The 25,374-nt window shown below is 38.4% G+C and overlaps 2 protein-coding genes across 3 annotated transcripts in view; one reads left to right on the top strand and one right to left on the bottom strand.

The window, feature by feature from the left end:
* The window catches only part of RIGI (RNA sensor RIG-I), an 87,699-nt gene extending 79,853 nt beyond the window's left edge, over positions 1-7,846 (top strand). For both annotated transcript variants that reach the window (XM_020976230.2, XM_020976232.2), the window contains one exon: positions 2,620-7,846. In XM_020976230.2, the coding sequence (XP_020831889.1) occupies positions 2,620-2,916 (297 nt within the window). In that variant the 3' untranslated portion in view covers positions 2,917-7,846. The remainder of the gene's footprint in view (positions 1-2,619) is intronic.
* Positions 7,847-19,988: 12,142 nt separating this feature from the next.
* Positions 19,989-25,374, bottom strand: part of ACO1 (aconitase 1) — a 91,922-nt gene continuing 86,536 nt past the window's right edge. Inside the window, exons 20-21 of the mRNA XM_020976215.2 lie at positions 23,734-23,919; positions 19,989-20,849 (exon numbers count right to left, since the gene is read on the bottom strand). Of these exons, the coding sequence (XP_020831874.1) occupies positions 20,736-20,849; positions 23,734-23,919 (300 nt within the window). The 3' untranslated portion in view covers positions 19,989-20,735. The remainder of the gene's footprint in view (positions 20,850-23,733; positions 23,920-25,374) is intronic.

The raw sequence follows: 25,374 nt of genomic DNA, 5'->3' as shown, positions 1-25,374 counted from the left end.
TAATTAATCAAAATTCACTTGCCTTTCATTGTGGTTTTCATGTATGTTACTGTGGACATTGTGTATCTTGTTCTGGTCCTATTTCTTTCCTTCCTGCAGGTGTTCATATAGGTCTTCCCATGCTTTTCTGAATTTCTCATAGTTGTCATTTCTTACAGTATATTAAAGTTCCATTACATTCATCCACCATAATTTGTTTAGCTATTCCCAATCAAGGGGCACTCACTTTGTTTTTTGCTACCATAAAGGTGTAGGTATGAATATTTTTGTATTTTTGCAACCTTTACTTCTGTGTTTAACCTTCTTATGGCATTTGTCCAGTATTGGGATCACTGGATCAAAGGGTTTGAACAACTGAATGATTTCCAGAATAGTTAGATGAATTAACAGCTCTACCAGCTGTTAGTGTGCCTGTCTTATTATATCTCCTCCAGTATTTTCAATTTCAGAGAGTAGTAGGTCTGACATACCTAATGATTTTATTTGTTTTTAATGATAATGTAACTTTTGCTTTGTTACCAAGTTTCTGTTTGCTTCCCATTAACTGACAACCCCCATCCCCAAAAGTGAGATTTTTTTTTATCCAGGTTTTTAGTAGCTTGTTAATTCTATTTGAAGAAAAAAGAATTAATGTATATTCAAAAAATTAAAAGCTTTTGTCTAGCTTTTGTCATCTTAGTCAAGTTGATCAGTATAAGGTAAAAATAGGTATTTTAATTTGCAATTTTCTAATTAGTGATTTGAAGTATTTTTCATATGGATATTGGTAGTTCATAATTTTTATTTTGAAAGCTGTTGGTTCACATCCTTTGTCCACTTATCTACTGGGGAAATGCTCATGTATTTTAGCATATTTATAGCAAGAATATTATCTTTTCTATATGGGTTAATTTTCATAAACTTTTTTTTTTGTAACAAGGCGATATGTATGTAGGAAGCTGCATAGTTACACTTTTTGTTTTTAAGTTTCTGAATGTAAAACTCATCACCCTTCTGTCCAGTAAGACTTCTCTTGCAATAGACTAAAAAGGGGGAGGGGAAAATGTTCAGCAAGACCAGCCAACCTATTAAGAGTGTCTGACAGCATATCCACACCCACCATCTCCCATATCTCAAATGAAGAGAGAGGTTTGTTTTCTTATCCTTCTTCAGGGAAGACCATGTCAGCACTGTGAGGCCTGTTGTTTTACCAATTTGAAAAGGTTTTTGATATGAACTAGGTGATTAGAAGCTCATTCTTAGGTTGGCTTTAAAGGTGATGTTTTTTCAACTTTCAAAAACTAGCTTCTAAGTTTTGGAGGGATTGAGATGTGCATTAATGAAGGGAGGGTCCATACTCTCCCTATAGATTGTACAAGTATCTTGAGTACTGTATCATCTGTGCTTTGACTAAGGTTTCCTTCTACATCCAAAAGTGTCATTGTAATGCTTAGCTTACTCTTTAGTAAGTTGAAATCCAAAATCATTCTATTATTGGATAAAAGTAGTAAAAAATTATGCTGGGTAACGTATTTAACACTGACAAACCATTTCTTTAGGCCTTAGTTTCCTCATCTATAAAATAATGGAATATGACTAGATAACATTCCAATTAAGTAGAATGTGGGGTTGGGCCTGGATAACATACTAATGAAAACCAAGGAACCCTTTTGAGATTAGCAGCATTCCTGTAAATAATAAAGATGCTTAGGAGAATATGAGAATATTCAAGTGTTTCAGACCAAACACTTGACACTTACTAGCTGTGTGACCCTGGGCAAGTCACTAAACCCCAATTGCCTAAAAAAAAAAAAGAATATTCAAGTGTTTTCATTTATAAGTACCCATCTTTCTAAAGTGTAAATCATATTGGCCTTTGTGTCTAGAAAATGGTTTCTTTGCAGGTAAAGGAGCTAACAGTTTGATTTAAAACTAAAATTGTAATAAATGGATTAGTTTTTTATTGAATTCTCATGATTGAACAACTATTTTTGTATAGTTTTGTTACTTTTTAAAATTTAGCATTTCTTTTTATTTCATTTTTGTGTGATTCCCTATGGGATTATACTCAGATATACATTAGTTTTTGGCCATTTCTCTTAGACTATTATTCTCTTATATTATTATACAGATCTATGTGGCTTTAGGTGAATGCAGGCCACATAGATAGCTAAAAATTTGAGAGGTTTAGTCCTAAATTCATGAAGGCTGTCTGTCTTCCAAATAACTCTCATCCCTCCCCTTCACATTTTAGCCCCAATCTTTGTAGGTAGGATTCCATGTTTGAGGACATTTAGGTTAAATCATAGGATTATATAGATTAAGAACTCGAAGGGACCTTAGAGGATATGTAGAACAAACTTTTTGATTTACAGTTGAGGAAACTGAAACCCAGAAAGGTTCAGTGACTTGCCCACTGTCTTACACATGGCACATGGTTAAGTTGGGAGTTGAATAAAGGTCTTTAGACTCCACATACAGTCTTTTCTAGATATACTACTTGTGCCATCTGTAAAATGGGGATAATACTACTTGGCCCTGTCCCTGCACGTGTATGGCCCCTGACAGATCTCTTTATAGATCATGTTCCTATTTTAGAATTTTCCCGTCATGTGTATTATTCTGTTCTTTCTTCTTCAGGACACCCATCACACTGTGATAGCGGATGCATTTAAGGAATCATTTGTGACCGAGCCACACCCCAAACCGAAGGACTTTGGATCCTTGAAGAAGACAGGAAAAATATTCTGTGCAGAACCTAGCTGCCATCATGACTGGGGTATATTTGCAAGATATAAGACATTTGATGTTCCTGTCATAAAAATTGATAATTTTGTTGTGGAAGATGTTGCAACTGGGCTTCAGACTCTGTACTCCAAGTGGAAGCAATGTAATTTTAAGATGATCCCATTTGATGCTAGAGAAATGTCAAATTGAGGATAGGTTCTTTCTCTCCCTAGTTAATGTAAATGCTGTTGTCGATTCCACTTAGAGACTAGTTAATCTGTAGATGGTCTTGAAAATGCCTAACATGTTCTAATTCTCAATTCTTCAAAAGTTCTTTGTACCCCTTTCTTTAAAAAGCTGCTCTAGTAAGTACAGATAGTGATTTCTCAGTATACCATAATTTGTACAGCCATTCCCCTCTCCATCCCACCCCAGTTTCCCATTTCTAGTATGCCTTCTCAAAAAGAGCTATCAAGTCTTGAGAAGTGCAAATAATGAATCCAGCAAAATGGTTCCATTATTCAGATTTGTACTGCATATTTCCAGTGGAACCAAATACCATACTTCACACAGGTGTAACTTTGAATATCACAAATTCAGATACAGGCAACCACTTCAAGAGATTTCATTATTTTCATTAACTGGGACCTTGCTGTAAATTTTTTCATACCTATGGATCCTTTCTTTTTTTTCTTTGATCTCTTTGGGATATACAGGCCTAGTAATTATATCAATCAGTTATCAAAAGGTATAACACACTTAAGTAACTTTTTGGACATAGTTTGAAATTGCTTTCCATGATGACTGGACCAATTGATTTTTAATAAACATAGAGTAGAGGAGACCTATTGATTTATAGTCTGTGTTTGGGTTTTTTATCCTAATCTCTCTCCTCTGAAAAAGGAATCCAAAAAGAATAGTCGTGACTAACTACAGTGTTTTAAGGTTTACAAAATACTTACCTATGATTTCATTTGATCCTGGTGGAAGTGACTCACCTGTTGTTGGACAGCGAAGCAGATATTCTAGGCAGGATTCAAACTCTGGTTATTCTTGACTCTGAGGCCAGTGCTCTTCCCCTGCACCATAATGCCTTTCACATAGGATCATCTATTCAGAACTGAAAAGAATCTTAAAGGCTATCAGGTTCAACCTTCTCATTTTACAGACAGGGAAACTGAGGCACGGAGCAGTTAATTTTTACGTGTCAGGTCACACAGATAGTAAGTATTGGATGCCACATTTGAACTCATCTTCCTGAATTCCAGTGCCCTTTCCCTTATATGATGTTGCCTCTTACATACATGGCATATGCATTCATTGACTGCTAATGAAAAAAAGCTTTAAATTAAAGGAACCCTTTTGAGATCAGCATTATTAAGATAAACAGGTTGCTTGTTTAAATTAGAATCTGAAAATATTAAAAGACACTTGTTTTGAAGTAACATTCCCATTTTCTAAAGTCTACACTAACAAAGGTTAAACCTATTTTCACAATAACACTAAGATATTTTCTGGCTACCAGTTCATAAAATATACTTGAACTGTTCCTAAATAGTTATCATCTTAGAAATGCAAAGTAAAACAACTTTGAGGTACCACCTCACATTTATCAAATTAGCTAATATGGCAGAAAAGGAAAATGACAAATGTTGGAGGGGATGTGGGAAAACTGGGATGCTAATGCACCATTGGTGGAGTTGTGAATTGATCTCACCATTCTGGAGAGCAATTTGGAACTATGCCAAAAGGATTATCCTTTGACCCAGCCACACCACTACTAGGTCTGTATCCCAAATAGATTTTTAAAAAGGCGGGGGGGGGGCGGACATACGTGTACAAAAATATTTGTAGCAGCTCTTTTTGTGGTGGGAAAAATTGGAAATTGAAGGGATTCCTATCAATTGGGGAATGGCTGAACAAGCTATGGTATGTAATTGTGTTGGAATACTATTGTGCTATAAGAAATGATAAGCAGAGAGCTCCAAGATGGTGGAGAAAAGTCAGCGACTCAGCAATTCACCTGAGCTCTCCCCAAAACCCCTCTGAACACCTTAAAATAATGCCATAAGACAATTCTTAGAGCGGCAGAACCCACAAAAGGATAGGGTGAAATAATTTTCCAGCCAAAGACAAATTAGAAGGTTGGTAGGAAAGGTCTGCCACACTTGGGGTACAGTGGAACACAGTCCAGCTCAGGCTGCACCAGCATAGACCCAGCCGCAGCAAACCAGGAGCAGGCCTTGGGAGGCACTGAATCAGCAAGCAGCTGCTTCTGGAACTTTGATCCCACAGACAGTAAGGGGATCGAACAACTGATCGAAGGAATAACACAGGGGTCTCTTTGCTGGCACTAGGGGCAGAGCTGTTGCTTTGCCCATACTCAGAACTGGGTCACAGTCTCAAGGTAAAGAGGAGCACTAGCATAGCAGAGCTTGTGGCAGCAGTACTCAAGGACCCTCGTCACAGTTCCAGGGCAGAAAATAGTGCTTGTGGTCACTCACAGCCCAGAGCACAGGCCAGAAGAGTAGTAAATGCACTTCTATTTAGATCATACCACCTTGGAAGAACTGAAAACTTACAGGTCCCTAAAAGTATGTTTGAAAACAGCTGCACAAAACCCCTGAAGCTTGGGAAAGTGTGCCCTCCACCCAAGAAGCAGAGCCTCACTTTAACAAAGAGTTAAACATCAAGAAACAGGCTGGGAAAATGAAGAAACAATGGGGGGGAAAAAGTCTGACTACTGAAAGTTACTATGGTAACGAGGAAGATCAAAACACACATTCAGAAGAAACAAAGTCAAAGCTCCTACATCCAAAGCCTCCTGGAAAATGTGAATTAATCTCAAGACATGGAAGAGCTCAAAAAGGATTTTGAAAAGAGAGTAGAAGAAAAACAGGAAAGAGAAAGGAGAGTGATGAAAGGAAATAATGAAATATAGTTAGCAATAGTATCTGTGGGAAAAAAAATTGAAGCAGGTTTCTCTGTGGCCTCATTTCTCAAATGAGAACTGAATAAGATTTATAAAAATAAGAGCCATTCCCTAATTGATAAATGATCAAAAGATATGAATAGTTTTCAGATGAAATAATAAAAGCTATCTATAGCCATATGAAAAATTGCTCCAACTCACTGTTGATTGGAGAAATGCAAATTAAAACAATTCTGAGGTACTACCTCATGCCTATTAAATTGGCTAATAGGACAGCAAAGGTAAATGACAAATGTTGAAGGGGATGTGGGAAAAATGAGATGTGACTGCACTGTTGGTGGAGTTGTGAACTAATTCAACCAGTCTTTAGAGCAATTTGGAACTATGCACAAAGTAGCAATACCACTACTAGTATTGCAAAAGAGATAAAAAACAAAAAGGAAAAAGACCTAAATGTACAAAAATATTTATAGCAGCTCTTTTCTGGTGGCAAAGAATTGGAAACCGAAGGTATGCACATCAGTTGGGGAATGGCTGAATAAATTGCGCTGTGTGATTGTGATGGAATACTACTGTGCTCTAAGAAATGATGAACAGGATGCTCTCAGAAAAACCTGAAAAGACTCCCATAAGCTGATGCAAAGTGAAATGTTTTGTGTACAAAGTAACAGCAATATTATAAGATGATCAGCTGTGAATGACAGCCATTCTCAGCAAAGCAATACAATGATCCAAGGCAACTGTGAAGGCCTTATGATGGAAAATGCTGTCCATCCCCAGAGAAAGAATTGATGGTATCTGAATATAGATTGAAGCATACATTTTTTGCTTTCTTTATTTTTCTTGAGTTTTTTTTTAATCGATGTTTTCTTTCACAGCTGACCAATATGGAAATGTTTTACATGACTACACATGTATAACCTATACTGAATTGCTTGCCTTCTGAAAGAAGGAAGTGGGGAGGGAGGTAGGAAGAGAATTTAGAGCTCAAAGTTTTAAAAATGAATGCTAAAAATTGTTTTTATACGGGGGAAAATAAAGTATTAAATACATTTTTTAAAAAGAAATGATGAGCAGTATGGTTTCAGAAAAACCTGGAAAGACCTAAATGAACTGGTGCAAAGTGAAGTGAGCTGAACCAGGAAAACATTGTACACAGTAACAGCAATATTGTATGATGATCAGTTTTGAATGACTTAGCTATTCTCAGCAACACAGTGATCCAAGACAGTTCTGAAGGATTCATGAAACTGCTAAACACCTCCAGAGAAAGAACTGATGGAGTCAATGCAGATAGAAACATACTTTTTAAACTTTATTTTTGTTTTTATTTTTGTCTGTGTTTTCTTTTGCAACATGGCTAATATGGAAATGTCTTGCATGACTACATGTATAATCTATATTAAATGTTTTCCTTCTCAAGGAGTGAGAGGAAAGAGAAGGGCTAAAATTTGTAACAAAATTTAAAAAAAAAGGAATGGTATAGTTGTTTTTACATGTAATTGAATATATGTGTGTGTGTGTGTGTGTGTGTGTGTGTGTGTGTGTGTGTATATAAAAATTTTAAGGAGCTATCCTCTTATCCCCAAGCTGGTTTTCCTCAGTACTGCCCCATCTTTGTAATACAAGAAGAAAACTGCACTCTCAACTACCAGGCTTCTGTTCTCATTCAGATCACATCAGTGGGACAAATCATTTAATAGCATCCAGCATTTATGTAGTGCTTTGCAAACAGTACACATGTTATCTTACTTGATCCTCACACCAACCCTATGAGGTGAGTGCTATTTTTATTCCCATCATAAAGATGAGGAAACTAAGGTGACTTGTCTGAGTCAAGATTTGATCTCAGGTTTTCCTTACTACAAAGCCAACAGTTACCCACTTACCCTCTGCTTGCTTCAGTTTCAACATCTGAAAAACAGGGATGATAATAGCACCTGATTTTCAGGGTTGTAGTGAGCATCAAATGATATGTGTAAAGTACTTTTCGAACCTTAAAATTCTAAAGACTAGCCATTATTATTATATTAATTATTTCAAAGGAAGCATACAAGCTCTAATATATTTTGATTACCAATTAGTATAGAAGCACAGACTGATGAAGATATCCTGTTGTAGTCTTTTGTGATTCCATCTGACTGGCCTCAGCAAATTAATGAACTCTTGGTCTAAAGAAATCACACATTATACTTTAAATCAAATTTACTTACTTTTGAATTTATTTTCCATTACAATTGAACTGGGATGGTTTATCCTAAATAAAATAAAACTTAAAAAACTCTGAAGAACCACTTATTTTTATGCATGTGATCTATTCAAATTAAAGTGTAGCAGCCAGCTGCTACTCATTTCCCACAAGGACAGAACAGTGCAACAAGACATAAGCCACAAGATGAGAAATTTAGAATTTCTCAATAGGGACAGTTATTAAACATTAGAAGAGAAGATTCCATAACTTCCCTCAGTAACCTACCTAGTCTACTCCTTTAAAAATAGGGTAGATTATCAACTATCTGGGAAGGATTATGTAAGATTGGCCACTAACTAGCTGGGTCACCTTAGGCCTGTTTTCTTTAAAATGAAGAAAATTAGTCTAGATGAAGTTATTTGTAGACCAGGAAAATTGGCATTTCCCACATGGAGACAAGATGTGGTTTCCAGGAAGGAATTAGAGCCAATAGATCAGATAAATTCTCTACCCCAGTAAAAGGACTTTGTAAATCTTCCTTATTAAAACTGTGATATGATCATATTGCTTCAAAGATTATCTACCATATCAAAATTGGGGGGCTATTTTCTAATAAGGAAGAGTTTCCTTTTTTAAGCATGAAGTCTGGTTCTAATCTTGGTCACAAATAACTTTCTGTGAGCTCTTAGCCCATTTTCTCAACTTTCAAATGAAGGAGTCAGACTAAATTATCTTTAAGTTCTCTTCTGGTTCTAAATCTAATGATCTTATAAATATATTTGACCTTAGGACAGGAGATAGTTTTCTAGTGTTGGTGGGCTTATAGCTATTCTCCTTTTCTTCTGTGAGAGGGGGAAATGTTACATGATACTTCACAGAACTTTGACAGTCCCACAGCACCTTTGGGGAGCCTGCCCATACCATTCACCTCTTCAGAGAGAACAAGATGCCAGGTCACCTATTCTAGGTCCTGATAAACACCTTATATATAATTCAAGAATTATTTCTATAACAGAGCTGAATGATATCCTGTCCACTTTATTATTTTTTAGTAAAAAGATCAGTCCTCTCACCTTTGCCATCCTAGGGAGTGGCAAAAAATATATTATTAAATTGATGCTAACATAACATAACCTTAGCCTACTTAATTAAACACAAACCACAGTTCCTAAAAAATTCCACTTGGGATACAAATTGGCTTCAACTTGCTTTTCCAGCCTGATTTCCCATTACTCCCCCCTTTACACAGACTATATTGTAATAAAGTTGCCTATTCTTATGGAAGGTGCTAATTATTACCTCCATTTTACAGATGAGGAAACTGAGGGAGACAGAGGTTAAGTGACTTACTTACCCAAGAGATCCCATGGCTTGTAAGTGTCTGTGGCCAGAAGATTTAAACTCAGATCTTCCTGATTTCAGGTCTAATACTCTATCCATCAAGCCACCTAGCCATGTTGTCATCTCTCTCAACCGTGATTTATGCAGGTCCTCTTCCATGTCTGGGCTACACATTCTCTTCCTCTCAGCCCTTCAGAATCCTTATCTTCTGAGCACATTAAAGGTGCTCCCTCCCTGATTGGTCTAGAAAATGTGCCCCCTCCCTTCTTGAGGGTTCCTTGAATACCATATTTCACCACATAATTGTTGCAGATTTTATGCCAATTTTTTTGCAGGAAATTGGGGTGCAACCATCATATGAAGCTTTTAAAAAAACCACCAATAACAAATTGTACCGGTATTACTTAAAAATTACTAAACTGTCTTTGGTGCAAGATTAGGACGCATAGAATACTTGTGAATATACTTCAAAATTGGGAAGATATAAGTCTTACCATATCATGTGACTTACTCTTGGCAGCTTCACCTCTCTGCCTATGGCTCTTCCTTGAGTTAAGTGACAATGCCATTAGGACTGCAGTGATCTAAGCAAACCATGAAAGTCAGCTTTTGGAAATATAATGACGATGCACGTGCGTGCACGGAGAATTCTAGGTTTGTAACTGGCAATATGTGAGAGATAAATGCATATCCATATGCCCCTGGTGAATAATACATTGCTGCTCTGTTTAAGCAGTGTGATGAACAGAATTATACCATGTGACAATTATGTGAGGAAAGGTTATAAACCAATTTTTCGACTGAAAAAAACAGGATGCAACGATTATGCAGTAGTGAAGATTATGCAGTGAAATACAGTATTTTAGTTCTCTCCTTTGCCCCTCCTCACCTCCTAGCCCACCTTGTATTTTACTTACCTGTGAATATTCCTTCTAGTATGGGGATTTTTAACTTGAGGTCCACAATTTTTTTATCTTGATAAGTTTATTTCAATACACTGATTGCTTTTGTAATCCTATGTATTTTTATTTTATGCATTTAAAAACTTTTCTGAGAGTGGTTCATGGGTTTCACCAGGTCCCTGACCAAAAAAAAAAGGTTAAGGACCCCTGCCCTAATAGAATGTAAGCTTTTTGTGGATAGATACTATCATCTCTTGTATTAGGGCCTAGCAATGTCTTGCATATAATAAGTGCTTAATAAATGTCTCCCTCCATACTGTCATGAAAACCTTGTATCTAATTGAAGAAATAATATATTACATTTAAACTCCTTAAAGGTGGGACTTTTTCATTTGAGGGGAAGGGGCAACTTTATTGCCCTGCACATAGTGATTTAATAAATGTTCAGTGAATTGAAGTTTGAGCTGTGATATACAGCACTTTCCTGGAGTCTCTGACATGGTATCATAGTAAAATTTCCCCCCAAAACCCCAAAGAAATTATTTCTAGTCTTCCTAACCACTGCCTTAACTTAATCATGAATAGCAACTTGGGTAAAATATGTGGTTCTTCTCTCTGGTGACTAGGAAGTAAGTATACCTGCATCTTTTTTACTCCCTTCTGGGGAATATCCCTCTATTTCCCTTTAGAAGGGAACAGAACACGTCCCACATACAGATGTTAGCTAACTGTGAAAGCTCTCTGTGGCTAAACCAGAGGTGCTTCTGTCACTTTGGAGGGAGAGAAAATCAGCTTGCTAGTGACCCCCTTACTATGGTAGGAGTCTCGGGTAGCCTATAGCCTGACCAACTGCCAGCAGCAGTCATTGACTTTAAATTTGTGGAAGTAAGGTGATCAGCAAAGGTGATGTCTATTCTTATGTCTTTCCATAGTTGGGATAGGCAGGAGGCAGCTAGATGGTTCAAAGGATAGAGCCTGAAGTTAGGAAAACCTGAGTTCAAATCCACCTCAGACACTCACTAGCTGTGTAACTCTGGGCAAGTCACTTAACCTTTGTTTGCTTTAATCCACTGAAGAAGGAAATGGCAGACCCCTCCAATATCTTTGCCAAGAAAACCCCATATGGAGTCATGAAGAGTTGGTCATAACTGAACAACAAGTTGTGATAGGCTTATCAACAGGTAGATAGGCACAACTCTCAAAGACCCTCTATAAAAAAGTTAAAGTACCTACAAGTATGCCCCTACCGACAAAACTGCAAATCTTTGGATGATCCTTAGAGGAGAAGTAAAATTTGGCCTTAATCTTTGGTTATTATTTGTGGTGAGACTGAGGTAACAACTTGGAGAAAGTTCATGTTTAAACAGGCTTTTTCATGTGTACCCTATGTACAAGTCTGAACTTTAGTGACAACCTAACTCCATCTGGTTTCTTAGTAATGATGCCATCATGGCAGCTAATGCTTTCTAATTTACATTCACACTTTAGTCTTTCCAAAGAACCAGTTGCCAGTTGCTGCAGTCACTACAGTTGCTTAAGGTTAGAAATAATCTGTGGGAATTCTGTGTTCTCTTGGCAATTGCATAACTGGGGATAGAGAAGTACTTTGGAACAACATACCCCTTACACAAGGGATTAGCTACCAAACCTTAGCATATTTTAGCCAAAAAAAAAGTGTAAGAAAAATGTTTTTGCACAGCAAATCTCCAAATCATATTTACTAGTTTATTTACTTAGTTCCACTTTTCTTCCTTAGGATTCCCTGCTTTTCACGCATTCTTTCAGTCAATAAACATCTATTTAACGCCTACAGCAAAGCAGAGCACTGTGTTAATTGCTGGGGGGAAATACAAATTTAAATTAGATCATTCTTTTTTTGTTGTTGTTGTTAGTTTTTAGGCAATTGGGGTTAAGTGACTTGCCCAGGGTCACACAGCTAGTAAGTGTCAAGTGTTTGTGGTCTGAGGCCAGATTTGAACTCAGGTCCTCCTGACTTCAGGGCTGGTGCTCTATCCACTGCACCACCTAGCTGCCCCTAGATCATTCTTTTATGTGTAGGGCTCACAATCTGACAGATTAGGCAGATAACTGTTCAGTCATGTCCAATTCTTCATGACCCCACCTGGGGTTTTCTTGGCAAGGATACTGAAGTGGTTTGCCATTTCCTTTACAACTCTTTTTTTTTTTTTTTGGTTTTTGTTGTCCTTCATTTTCAAAGGGACCAAAATGACATAACTATTCTTAGGGTTAAGTTTAGTGTATCCGACTGTGGCTGATCAGACCAATATGAGCTCAGAATGTTCTACCACAGGTCGAGCACAAATAGTCTGTATAAACCTTTGGGGTGGATTCTCTAAGTTTAGGATTCTTGTGTTTCTCTTGAGTTATTTCAATTTTGCTTTGCACACAGAACACAACACCTTTTCTGATATGGGCACACCATGCTATGCGGTCCTGTGCCAGTATCTCTCATGTCACACAATCAATTCCAAAATTCTTAAGAGAGACCTTGAGAGTGCCCTTGTATTGTTTCTTCTGACCACCATGTGAACGCTTGCCCTGTGTGAGTTCTCCATAAAATAGTCTTTTTGGCAAGCATATGTTTTGCATTCAAACAGCATGGCCAGCCCATTGGAGTTGTGGTCTCTGAAGCAGAGTTTGAATGCTTGGCAGTTTAGTTCAAGAAAGGACCTCAGTGTCTGGTATCTTATCCTGCCAAATAATCTTCAGAATCTTCCTAAGACAATTCAAATGGAAGTGATTCAGTTTCCAGGCATGGCACTGGTATACTATCTAGGTTTCACAGGCATACAACAATGAGGTCAGCACCACAGCTCTCTAGACTTTCAGTCTGGTAGTCAGTCTAATACCTCCTCTCTCCCACACTTTCCTTTGGAGCCTCCCAAACACTGAGCTAGCTCTAGCAATGTATGTGTCAACCTCATTATCAATGTGTACACTGCTGGAAAGTACACTACCAAGGTAAGTGAACTTAATCCACAGCATTCAAAACTTCTCCATTTGTTGTAACCGATGGTTCCACATATAGATGATGTGGTGGTGGCTGATGGAGCACCTGTGTTCTCTCGGTGTTGTTAGGCCAAAATTAGCACCAGCAGCAGAGAAGTGATCCCTACTTTGTGCATCTCAGCTTCAGAGGCTGCATTAAGTGCACAATCATGGGCAAACAGAAAACCATCCACGAACACTCCCTTTGCTTTTGTCTTGGTTTGTAGTCTTTTCAAATGGAAGAATTTGCCATCAGCCCAGTGGCTGAGTTTGATGCCATATTCATCCTCATTGAAAGCATTTGATAATATGGCGGAAAACAGCATGCTAAAAAGCATGGGAGCAAGCACATGGCCTTGTTTCACTCCACTGGTGAGTGGGAAAGCACAGGAACATTATCCATTATCCAGAACCTGGGCAGGCATGCCATCATGAAATTGATGTACACTGCTGATGAATTTCTCTGGGCAACAAAATTTTGACATAATTTTCCTCACGACTGACAGTTATCAAAGGCCTTGGCCAGATCTACAAATGTTGTATACAGACCTCTGTTCTACTCCTGGCATTTCTCCTGGAGTTGTTGGCAGCAAACACCCTATCAACTGTTCCTCAGCCCTTTCTAAAGCCACACTGGCTCTCAGGTAGATGACCATCTTATAGGTGAAGGTTCAGCCTATTAAGGAGGACTCAGGCAGGAATCTTGACAGCAATGACTAAGAGAGAGATGCCACTGTGATTATCACAGGAAAATCTATTTCCTTTACCTTTATAGAGATGTACAATGGAGGCATCTTTGAACTCCTAGGGGATAACCTCCTCTTGCCATAATCTGGAAAATTTCAGTCAGTTTTTTTGTTTTGTCTGTTTGTTTTTGGCGAGGCAATTGGGGTTAAGTGACTTGCCCAGAGTCACACAGCTAGCAAGTGTCAAGTGTCTGGTCTGAGACTGGATTTGCACTCAGGTCCTCCTGACTCCAGGGCTGGTGCTCTATCCACTGTGCCACCTAGCTGCCCCCAGTCAGCTTTTGTATGAGTAATGGACCCCCTACCTTGTAAATATCAGCTGGAACAGAATCAGCAGCAGGTGCTTTGCCACACAAAAGGAGCCTAATGGCATTCAAAACCTCTTCTTCAGTTGGAACTTCAGCTAGGGAGGGATCAACTTCAACCTGAGGTAAACAGTTGATGGCTTCTGTTGAGAACATTATGGAAGTGTTCAGCCCACCTCTCTAGGATCATGTCCTTATCACTAATTGATGTGGCTCTATCAGAACTGAGTAGTTTGAGATGTACAATAGGTCTCTGACCCATAAATAGCCTTCAGGGCATCATAAAAGCACTTTGGATTATAACTATTATCATAAAACTGAATTTCATCTGCCTTCTTACTGAGCCAAGAATTTCCATCTCGCTAAGCTTTGCTTGTACTTTACTTTTGATGGAATTAAATGCTGCCTTCTTAGAGATGGACGAACTATCCTGCTGGTAAACCCTGTGGAGTTCTTGTTTTTCATTTGGCAGCTTCTCAATTTCCTCATCATTTTCATCAAACCAGTTTTGATGTTTGTGAGTGTTCTGACCCAGATGAGCAAATGTAGAGCTGTATACCAAATCTCTGAAAGCTGCCCACTCCTTTTCTGCTCCACTGTTGCCAGCTGTGTGTTGGCTCAACTTTCCCTCCAAGTTAGCAACAAATAGCTCAGAGATGAGCTCCAATCTGTTGAAATTAATTCTTCTGGTAGTCATTTTGCCTTGGGTAGTCTGCTTTTGTTGAATGCAAATATTACGTTAGAGAAGATAAGTCTATGATCAGTCCAACACTCTGCGCCACACATTGCCTTTATCACTCTCACATCCTATTTGTCTCTTTTCCTTACAATCACGTAATCTATTAAATGCCAATTTTTGCTGCAAGGGTGCATCCATGAAGTTTTAGTGCGTTTAGGTAAATGGAAGATAGTGTTGGTGATTAGGTCATGAGATGCACAAGTCTTCAGTAGTAAGTGACCACTGTTGTTGCTGTTTCCAATTCCATTCCTCCCTAGAACTTTCTGCCAAGTCTAGTAGTCTGAGCCTACTCTAGCATTAAAGTCACCCAGAATTATAAGTTTGTCCTCCTTTGGCACAATGACAATAAGTTTCTCCAGATCTTCATAAATTTTTTCTTTAACCTCATCAAGGTTCGTCATGGTTGGAGCATAAGCACTGATGATGGTGGCGTAACCTTTTCCTGCAAGTGGCAATTGCATTTTCATGAGCCTGTCATTCACTCCTTTTGGTAGGCATACAAGCTTGTTGACTAGATTAGTTTTGATTGCAAAACTTACACCAGCTTCAGGGTTCACCCCTTCACTGTGGCCACTCCAACAAAACATGTAACCAGCTCCAACTTCAATAAGCTGATCTTCATTTGCCAGCCTTGTTTCACCCAGAGCTGCTCTCTGGATGTGATACCTGCTGGCTTCTCTTGCAGCAAGAGCTGTTCATCTTTCAGGTCTACTTCAGGTCTACCTCTCACCTGTGGCTCCAAGAAGCTGTAAGTATGCACAGCAACCACACTCCAGTAAACTGTTTTGGCAGATGGGCTAAACCAGCTCAGGGTAACCAAGGGCATGAGGGTATGAGGGTAACCAAGAAACCCATTAGTGAGTTAGGAGGGTGACTATCCCAAGCATGCAAAGACTTCCCCTGGTAGAATGGACAGATGAGAACAATTTCTTCCAATGGCCATGAAGGCAGCTGAAGCAGGTGCTGTGGAGCACTTAGACCTTGGTTAGACATCCAAGATCATCCACTGCATCTCGAGCCATCACTAGTCATCTTGATTCTGTCCTGCCACTGCACTGTGATAACTCCAGAGGAGAGGGCGAGGCTGACGACTTTGTGCAATTCTGCCTCACTTAAATCCAGTTTGCGCACAAATCAAAGGACATCATTCATACCATTTTACCTATCTCAAAGTCCCGTGGCGACAGGCAAGTGACAAAGCAGCAGGTGCAGGTACACTGGGAGCTGTAGTCACAATCCTGCACACAGGCGGCCCAGGCCACGGGGTTGTTTCTCACTGCAAGCAGCAGTGGGATTCAGCAGCCCCCGGCCTTTTAAGGATTGTACTGCTCACCTCCTGGGGTGAGGAAAGGGCTAGAAAAGGTGCCCTAAAAATTGTCTGCTTACCCAACCCTGGCCTGATAACTGCAGCAGGCAGGGAATCCCACTCTGTGGTTGAAACAAAAGAAATGTACAAAAACATCTGCAAAGACGATTCCACTCACCATCTGCACATGGAATGTGTGCATACTTATAGACAACACAAAATCCAGTAGACCTGAAAGACAAACCAACTAATTTTTTACAGATGAGGAAACTGAAGCAAACAGGGTTAAGTGACTTGCCCAGGATCACACTGCTACTATGAGGCTGGATTTGAACTCACATCTTCCTGAATCCAGGCCTGGCACTCTATCCATTGTGCCACCCCTAGCTGATTATTCATGAACCCATTTGAGGTTTTCTTGGGAAATATACTGGAGTAGCTTGCCATTTCCTTCTTCGGCTAATTTTACAGATTATGAACTGGGGCAAACAGGGTTAAGTGACCTGCCCAGGGTCACAGAGCCAGTAAGTGTTTGAGGCCAGATTTGAACTCAGGAAGATTTATTCCTGACTTCAGGCCAAATATTCTATCCACTGTATCACCTAGCTGCCCTAGTCATAAACATTACTGCTCGATGAATGAATTAATGAAATGCAAAATAAAGTTCTGTGAAGTCAAGGGTGAAAGGTTATTACCACCTTGGGCAGTGGGGGAAGGGAAGAAATCAGGGAAGGCTTGAGGAAAGAGGTTTCATTTGAGTTGGGATTCAAAAGATGGATGACAGCAGTTCCCATAGATTTAATTATCTATAAACAAATGAACCCCAAATATATAAATCTAGCCCCAGTCTCTTCTGAGCTCCATCTGCATATTAGACATCTCAAACTGGATATGCTATGTGCATTTCAAATTCAGTACATCCAAAACAGAACCCCTTATCTTTCCCCAACCCTTACCTCCATCAAAACTTTCCTATTTTTGTACTACGATCCTTCCTGACATCCAGATTCCCAATTTTGGCATTATTATTGATTCCTCACTCTCTTTCACTCCGATTATCCTATCAGTTGACAAATCTTACCATTTCTACCCCTAAAATCTCCCCTTCTCTTTACTCATATGGCCACCGCTCTAGTTCGGGCCCTCATCACACTGGCCTCAACTACTACACAACCCTCATGGGGTTTTGCTGCTTTCTTACTCCCGTCTCCAATCATTCTTCACAACAGCTGCCAAAATGGCTTTCCTAAACTGAAGGTTCTATGATGTCACTCCCTTCAATAACATCCCCTATTCAATAAACTCCAATGACTCTCTACTCCCTTTATGATCAGATATAAGCTTCTCTTAATTTTTAAGGATCTTCACAATTTGGCCTCAACCTTCCTTTACAACTTTATTATATATTACTCTCCATCTACCCAAACTAGTCTTTGTTCTTCACAGGATACCATCTCCACTCTTTGTGCCTCTATAGTGTTCTTCCCTATAACTGAAATACTCACTCTCATCCTCCCCACTTTCACTTCTTAGAACCCTATTTTCTTCAAATCTTTGCTCAAGCTACACTTTCTCCACAAGGCCTTTCCTAAGCCTCCCAGACCTGTTTCCTCCTTCCCTCCAATTTGTCTGGTTTGTCTTGTAGAGGAAATTTTGATTTTTAATAATTGATATGATATGTGTAATGAATATACTAATAGATTAGATTTTTCAGAATTGCCTTTTCCAGCTTGTGAGTCAGACTCACAATGCAGCTTGAACTGATCCATCAGACTTTGATAATACTCACAATCACTGCATCCTTCTGTCTGCACACCTGAAGTGAAGCAAATCAAAGACTGCAGAACCTGTTCCCATCACAGTCCTGTGACCCACCAAGTAACAACCCCCAAGGACTTGAGCAATATTGCTCCCATAGGACTCCAGAATTGTTGTGCTGTCTTCCATTTGTGGGTTTGTCATGGGAAACCACTCTGGCCCTGGGAATGATTGTTTGTAATCCATCTTCCCCCAATCCCTTCCCACTTGTAATTTATGTGTATATAATCTCTATCTTCACTTCAGCAAGGTGGAATTCTGATTAGGAGAATGTGAGATTTACAAATCTGTTCCTCATAATGAAACTAATTAATTAAATGGCTACCTGATTATTGGCACTTTGTCTCTGGCCTGCTGTTTTATCATCCTCAGGTTAGAGACTGGCTCAGTAAAATCCCATTAACAATCTTTTGTATATATGTGCATACTGTGTTCCCTGATTGTGTTCCTTCCTTAAGGGCAGACACTATTTCATCCAGTGCTTGGCACATAATAGGTGCTGAATGGACTAATTTACTAGAGTAAGAAAAAAAATAAAGGAACATTGATCCTTTTTTTTTCTTTTTCTACTTCTCTCTCTAGACAACAGCCCTATGGCAGAGAAAGGATACTGTTACTTACTTGATTATACTTTAGTCAAATACTTTCTTTCCATTACCTTTGGACCTGAAAGGAGGAAGGCTGTCAGCATCATCAACAGACTTCCATTCTTGATAGCCTACGGTTTGAATACCTCTGTGAGAGGTGTCAAAGAAACCCTTGTCGGAGAACAACCTGGTCATTTTCATCAGGGCTGTTAACTGCCAGCCCTATGAATATTTATAAACATGTCAGATCTTTTTTTTTTTTTAAAGCTCTCAGAGTTTCTCTGAGAAAAGCAGAGTAAAGATGAAATACTATCTCATTCTTTCATGTGTTCGCATCAAGATACAGTGGAAAAGTGCTGGGTTTGAAGTCAGAAGACCTAAAACCTAGTCCAACACTGCCAAAACTTGCTGTGTATTCTTGGGTAAGTAATAAACCTCTCTGGTCCCCCTTTATAAAATGAGAGGGTTGGAACAGATGATATTCTAAGATTCCTTCCAGTTTTATGTCTGCAGTTGTGTACAGAAATATCAAAATACTCAGTAGACTGAAGGCATGCAGAAAATCTGTCATATACTCAAGGGGCCCTAAAAATCAGTTTTAAAAATTGGTTACAGCAGGCAAATTTAAATGCAAACTACCACCTAGTGTGTATTCCGGTGATCTGAGCCAATATTTAATTAAACAGGAGAATGCTGAATTTAAGGTTAAAGCTCCATTACAATTACCATATGAAAAGTATTGTCCCAAATAGCTCCATTTCAAAGTTTAAAGTGACTGGATAAATTTCATAGGATGGGAGTTCTGCTACAGGTTTTCCGGCCACTTAAGAAGCAAAGCAAATTGAGAAGGAAGGTGGTGGAGAAGGAGAACTGGGATTGGAACCAAACAACATGAAGGCACAGGTCTGAGGCTCTGCTTACTTACTATGTGACTTTGGGAGACATTTTGCTTCTTGTATTTGTTGTCTTATCTAAAGTAAGACAGGCTAACGTCCCTTCCATTTTTGATAGCACCTCAGACTATTTTTAATTTGATATTTCTGTTTTTGTACAGTGGAAATATGGTTATAGAAATAGAAGAAAATTTCATCTCTTCTTACAAGAAAAGAATCTTAAAGGTCATCCAGGGTTCAAATGTTGAGAGACAGTGACTCACTTCACCCTAAATAGTTTGTTCCAAGGACACAGCAACACATAGGAAAATTTGCTTCCAAAGTCAACAAGATTTTTTTTTGAAAATAGATTTAATCTTATTCAAGTTAGAAATGTTCTCTTTCCATTCCCACCACTCTTTCAACATCCCCACCCCCATCTCATAAACACACTCACATTCACTCCCACATACGCCAATGCCCATTCTTACAAAATGCAAAACAGAGCTGCTGGGAAGAGATAGAAAAGTTCACTTTTGTGTGTTTGTGTGTGTGTGTGTGTGTGTGTGTGTGTGTGTGTGTGTGAGATTAATCTGTAAAAAGCTACAGAATCAAATCATTTTGAGGTTTAGAATAGGCTAGAATTCTAATCCTCTGATTTTGAGAACATGTTGAGAGCTGAGGGTAGAGGAGCTGGGAAGAGGGAGAGAAGAATCAAAATAATTATGGGGATTCTGACAGAAATTTTCCTTTTGTTTATAGTCAGTTAATAATGCTGATGAAACATACCAGAAAGAAGGATGCCACCTAAAAATCAAATGTCTCAATGAAGAAGAAGAATGCACTTCCAGGTAGGAATAATAAAAGAAGACACACCAACAAGTAGAGGGACTCTGGTTGTGTGTGTCTGTGGATGTGTCCATTTTAACAAAGAGAATGAGAATAAAAATCAAAAATCAAATACCCAAAGTAGCAGCTCCAAGGGAGCTCAATTTGCTTCCTGGCAGTAAGAACACTAACTCACTCTCACTCTATCCACCAGCTCTGAAAAAAAGAAAAAAAATTTAAGTGAATCAAATTTTATGCATTGAGAAATGAGAAAACAACCAACAAAAATAACCCACCTCAATGCACACTCATTCTAACAGTGTCACAAATTCCAAAAAAGTATGCTCCATCAGAAGGAAAAACTCATGTTAGGGTTTATATGAATCTGGGGCCAGTGATTATGGCATATTTTTGTCTTGATTGTAGGAGATGAGTCTTGATGAGTGCACAGGCCTACTTGACCATCTTACGAATCATGTAGTTGAGGATTCCCCCATTTTGGAAATAAGTGAGCTCCACATCTGTGTCAAGCCTCATGATGGCCTGGAAGGCCTTTCCTGTATCCAGCTATGAGAATCAAAGAAGAAAAGGGTCATTCAAAGAAGTCAAAATGAAAAACAACATGTATTTATTAAGCACCTACAGTATGCCAGACACTATGCTAAGGATATAGATAAAAGTGAGAAGAGTACCTGACCTCAAGGAACTCATATTCTACTGAGGGGATACAATACGTACACAGAGAAGTAAAAAACTAGCTGACTATAAAATAAACACATAGCTATTGATGGGAACAAGGAGAAGCCTAACAACCAGGAGAGTCACAGGTTCCAAGAGCCAAAGGTGAGGAAGAACACGTCAGAGATCGTGAGGTGGAATGTTGTGCATAAGCAGCAGCAAGGCCAGTTTGGCTGGAGCAGAACATGAGAGGAAGTAATGTGTCATCAGCCTAGAAAGATAGGCTGGAGCTGACCAAATTGTGAAGAAGGTCTTAAATGTCAAACAGTGACAATGAGGACCAAGTGATGGTTCTTGAGCAGGAGAGTGAGATAGTCCACAAGTCTTTCTTAAGTGATTACTGAGCACCAGGCTCTGGCAAGGTGCTGGGGATATAAAGAAAGGTAAAAGATAGTCCCTGCTCTCAAGAAGCTCATGGTCTAGTGGTTAGATCTGTGCTTTAAGAATATCCATTTAGCAGCTGTATGGAGGAAAGGCTAAAGATAAAGTGTATTTCACGGACACCATTGATGAACGTTCCACTTACACCATTTTATGGGACCCAGTATATGGCACCCAGAGGCCTAGACAGAGTAGTTGCCTCTATCTTCCTGAACAAAGAGTCTTTGGCTCTGTCTCAGTGGGAGTGGGCACTATGAATGAGATTAAATTTTAACTCCCTTTGTCTGAGTCTGAGAAGAAAGAACAGGAAGAGGAATCTCAAGGGCTGTTTATTCAGGGCAACGTCTGTTGAGAAAATCACGGATAAGGACTCAGCCAACCCTCACTAGGGAGCTTCTCTGCATGACATAAATTGCCATTTTCAGAAGAGTTGCCATAAAGATTTCTTCACGAATATTTCACAGTCCCCAGTGGTCTTGCCTTAAATAAGGCAAACCAACAATGGGCTCTATATGTCTTCAAAGCAAAAAAATAAAAAAATCTGACTAATGAAACCAAAGAAGCTAGAGATATGTCTGCTGTTCACAGAAAAGTTTTTCTATGAACAAAAATTGTCATTTGTTTAAAAGCACACTTTAATGGAACGGAGTATGACGGTTCTCTTTGTGAAAACCTTCGTTTGCATTTAATTATCAGCTGCAGTAGGTACCCAGCAATCACTGTGCACCCTGCCAAAATTTTAAAATCAACTTTACTGGGAAATGATACACTGCAGTCACAAAAAAAGGCATATAAAAACAGTTAAAATAAAAATCAGGCTGTGGGCTTAGTTAGAGCTGATAATGGATCTCAAAAGAATTAAATAAATATTTTTTCTCTTTTTCAAAACCCTTTTGGTTGGGTTTTCATGGTGAGTGGTATTAAGGAGTGAACTTAAAATATATGGGCTATGAGACACATTCTCTTGGCCTGATGAGACAGGAAGCCATAGTGAGAACAGTTAGGAGGGGGATGGGTGAAATGAATTTTGTGTGAGAGGAATCCAAAACCACTTCAAAAGGTTAGTACAAAATCAAGGTATACTCCAGGAATAAATCACAAAATCAATGGGTGGTCCCATATTTCAAATATATAAAGAACTTTATAAAATCTAAATGGTCAAAGAATATGAATAGTTTTTAGATAAAGAAATCAAAACAATTTATAGTCATATGAAAAAATGCTCTAAATTATTATTGATGAGAGAAATGCAAATTAGAACTATCTTGACATATCATTTTACACCTATTAGATAAGCTAATATGATTGAAGGGAAAAGCAGCAAAAATGTTGGAGGGGATATGGAAAAATTGGGACACAAATTCATTGTTGGTGGAATTGTGAATTGATCCAAACATTCTGGAGAGCAATCTAGAATTATGCCCGAAGACTAATTAAACTGTCTATACAACTTCGACCCAGTAATACCATTGGGTTTATTTCCAAAGATGACTAGGGAAAAAGGGAAAAGAACCTATATATTCTAAAGATGTTTACAGTAGCTCTCATTGTGGTGTCAAAGAACTGGAAATTTTGAGGATGCCCAGCAACTGAGGAATGGCTGAACAAGTTGTGGTATATGATTGTGATGGAATACTACTGTGCTATAAGAAATTATGAGTTTGATGATCTTAGAAAAACATGAATAGATTTGCACAAAATAACAAAAAGCAAAATGAGAAAACCAATATAATACTGTATATAGTAATAGCAACATTGTTTTAAGAACTTTGAGTGAATAAGTAATTTTAACTATTATAAATACCCAAATTAACTATAAAGGATATATGAAGGAAGAAGCTATCTGCATCCAGAGAAAGAACTGATAAACAGAAGTATGTAAGAATGTTTTTACATATATACACATTTGTGTCTAATGGCAGCCATCTATAGGGCAGGGGAGAAGAGAGGGAAGAAAAAGAAAGAAAATTACATGTATTATATATTTAAAAGGAATAGAGAATTGTACATAATAGATCTACAATTTCATGAGCAATCATCTTTTTAAAAATTCTGTTATGGAAATGTTTTATTCCATAAATTAAAAATAAAATAAATAAAAATTAAACAAACAAACAAAATCAATAGGTATCAGCTTGGCCTATAATGTTATATAGGCAGAAGAAGAAAAGCAGATTTTAGTAGTGTGTCTATGACTACTCCAAATCTTTGATGTAGTTTTAGTTTCTGAGCCCTAAGGATCGAAACGCTACAACTTTCTCCTGAAAGAAAGATTGAGTGCGACCTGGAGAACACACCACAGTTCAACATGACCCAGGACAGTCCAGTTTACCTGAATCTGGATATTCATGTGTGGCTTGAGCTTTTCTGGAATGATGATAGTGTAACGCTCCCGCCCTGTGAGTCCAAGCACATTAGCATTCTCCCCAGGGAGATATTCCAGAGGGATGACTCCCATTCCTACGAGGTTGCTGCGGTGAATTCGTTCATAACTCTCAGCTAGGATAGCTTTAATTCCCTGAAGAGGAGGGGAAAAAGTCTCATATTTCATTTTTCTCCCCATCAAATACACAAGGAGACAGAAAGTTTCTTATATAAATTAAACACTTTAAAATCATAACTTTCTTTAAAAGCTTTTTTTAATTTATTTTTTAAATTCACAATTTTTTTTAAACAATAACTTCTTTTTTTGGGGGGAAGCAATTGGGGTTAAGTGACTTGCCCAGGGTCACACAGCTAGTAAGTGTCTGAGGATGGATTTGAACTCAGTTCTTCCTGACTCCAGGGCTCCATCCACTGTACCACCTAGCTACCCCTCATGATAACTTTCCTACTTTGTTCTTTATAACTAAATGTCTGAGATCATTTTTGAACTGACTTCAGGCACATCTACTGTGCCATGTACATGTCAGATAGAACTTAAAATCATGGCTTCTTGCCTCTAATATCTGTTTTCTATCCATTATATCATATTACTTCTTAAAAGTAAAAACCTGACTACTCAAGATCCCTTGGGAAACTTTGATTTATTAAACAGACAGATATTCCAGCTCACTGAGGATTTACACTTCCACATTTTAACTGTCTTATTAATGGAACATACTTTATAACGCGTTATACCCCTTGTCTCTTCATGTTAGAGTGAATTAGCCAATACAGATTAGATGCTTTGTGGTGAGGCATCAAGATTCCATTAGAATCCTTTCATAAGCAGAATTTTAAAAAGAGTAGGATTAAAGGTAATTTGAAAAATGCACCCTTAAAGATAATTCACAAGCCAGAAAACTCATCCTGTGCTAAGACAAGCACCTAACACATTTTTTTTTCTTTCAAGCATCTGTGCATGAAAAGAATGTGGCTTGTGCAATTCCTTATCCTTTGGCTAGGGAAAATGCTGCCTATGAGATTTATTCAATTCGATAAGCATTTATTTGTTATGCACTTTCTATGTGCCAGGCATAGTGCTAGTGATATAAAAAAAGCCCCCAGGGAGCTTATATGTTACTAGTGGGGTTGGGGGGTGGGGAGAGACTCTATCTATCTATCTATCTATCTATCTATCTATCTATCTATCTATCTATCTATCTATCTATCATACATACACATATACATGCATGTATTAAAATCTTTTCATAAGCAGAATTTTACAAATAGATTTAAGAGTAAACCATTTATTATATATAGGGTTTGCATATATTATACACATATGTTACACAAGATACATAAAAATAATTTTGGCTAGAGGTGGAGTGGTGGGGTAGGGTGTGGGTGCTAAAAAACTATGAGGATCAGGAAAGGCCTCATGTAATAGATTGCCCTTGAGCTGAACCTTGAAGGGATCTAGGCAATGCAAGAGATGAAGCTAATGAGGGAGCACGTCATAGGCATGGAAATGGGCTACATAAAGGAATAGAAGGAGATGAGTGTTATACACAAAGCAGAGTAAGTAGGCCAGTCTGGCTATAGTATATGA

This window comes from Phascolarctos cinereus, unplaced genomic scaffold (genome assembly GCF_003287225.1).
Source record: "Phascolarctos cinereus isolate Bilbo 61053 unplaced genomic scaffold, phaCin_HiC Scaffold_4;HRSCAF=312, whole genome shotgun sequence".
In the NCBI taxonomy this organism is placed as follows: Eukaryota; Metazoa; Chordata; class Mammalia; order Diprotodontia; family Phascolarctidae; genus Phascolarctos; species Phascolarctos cinereus.
Note: the sequence above shows the minus strand (reverse complement) of the source record. Positions and strands in the feature narration are given on the sequence as shown.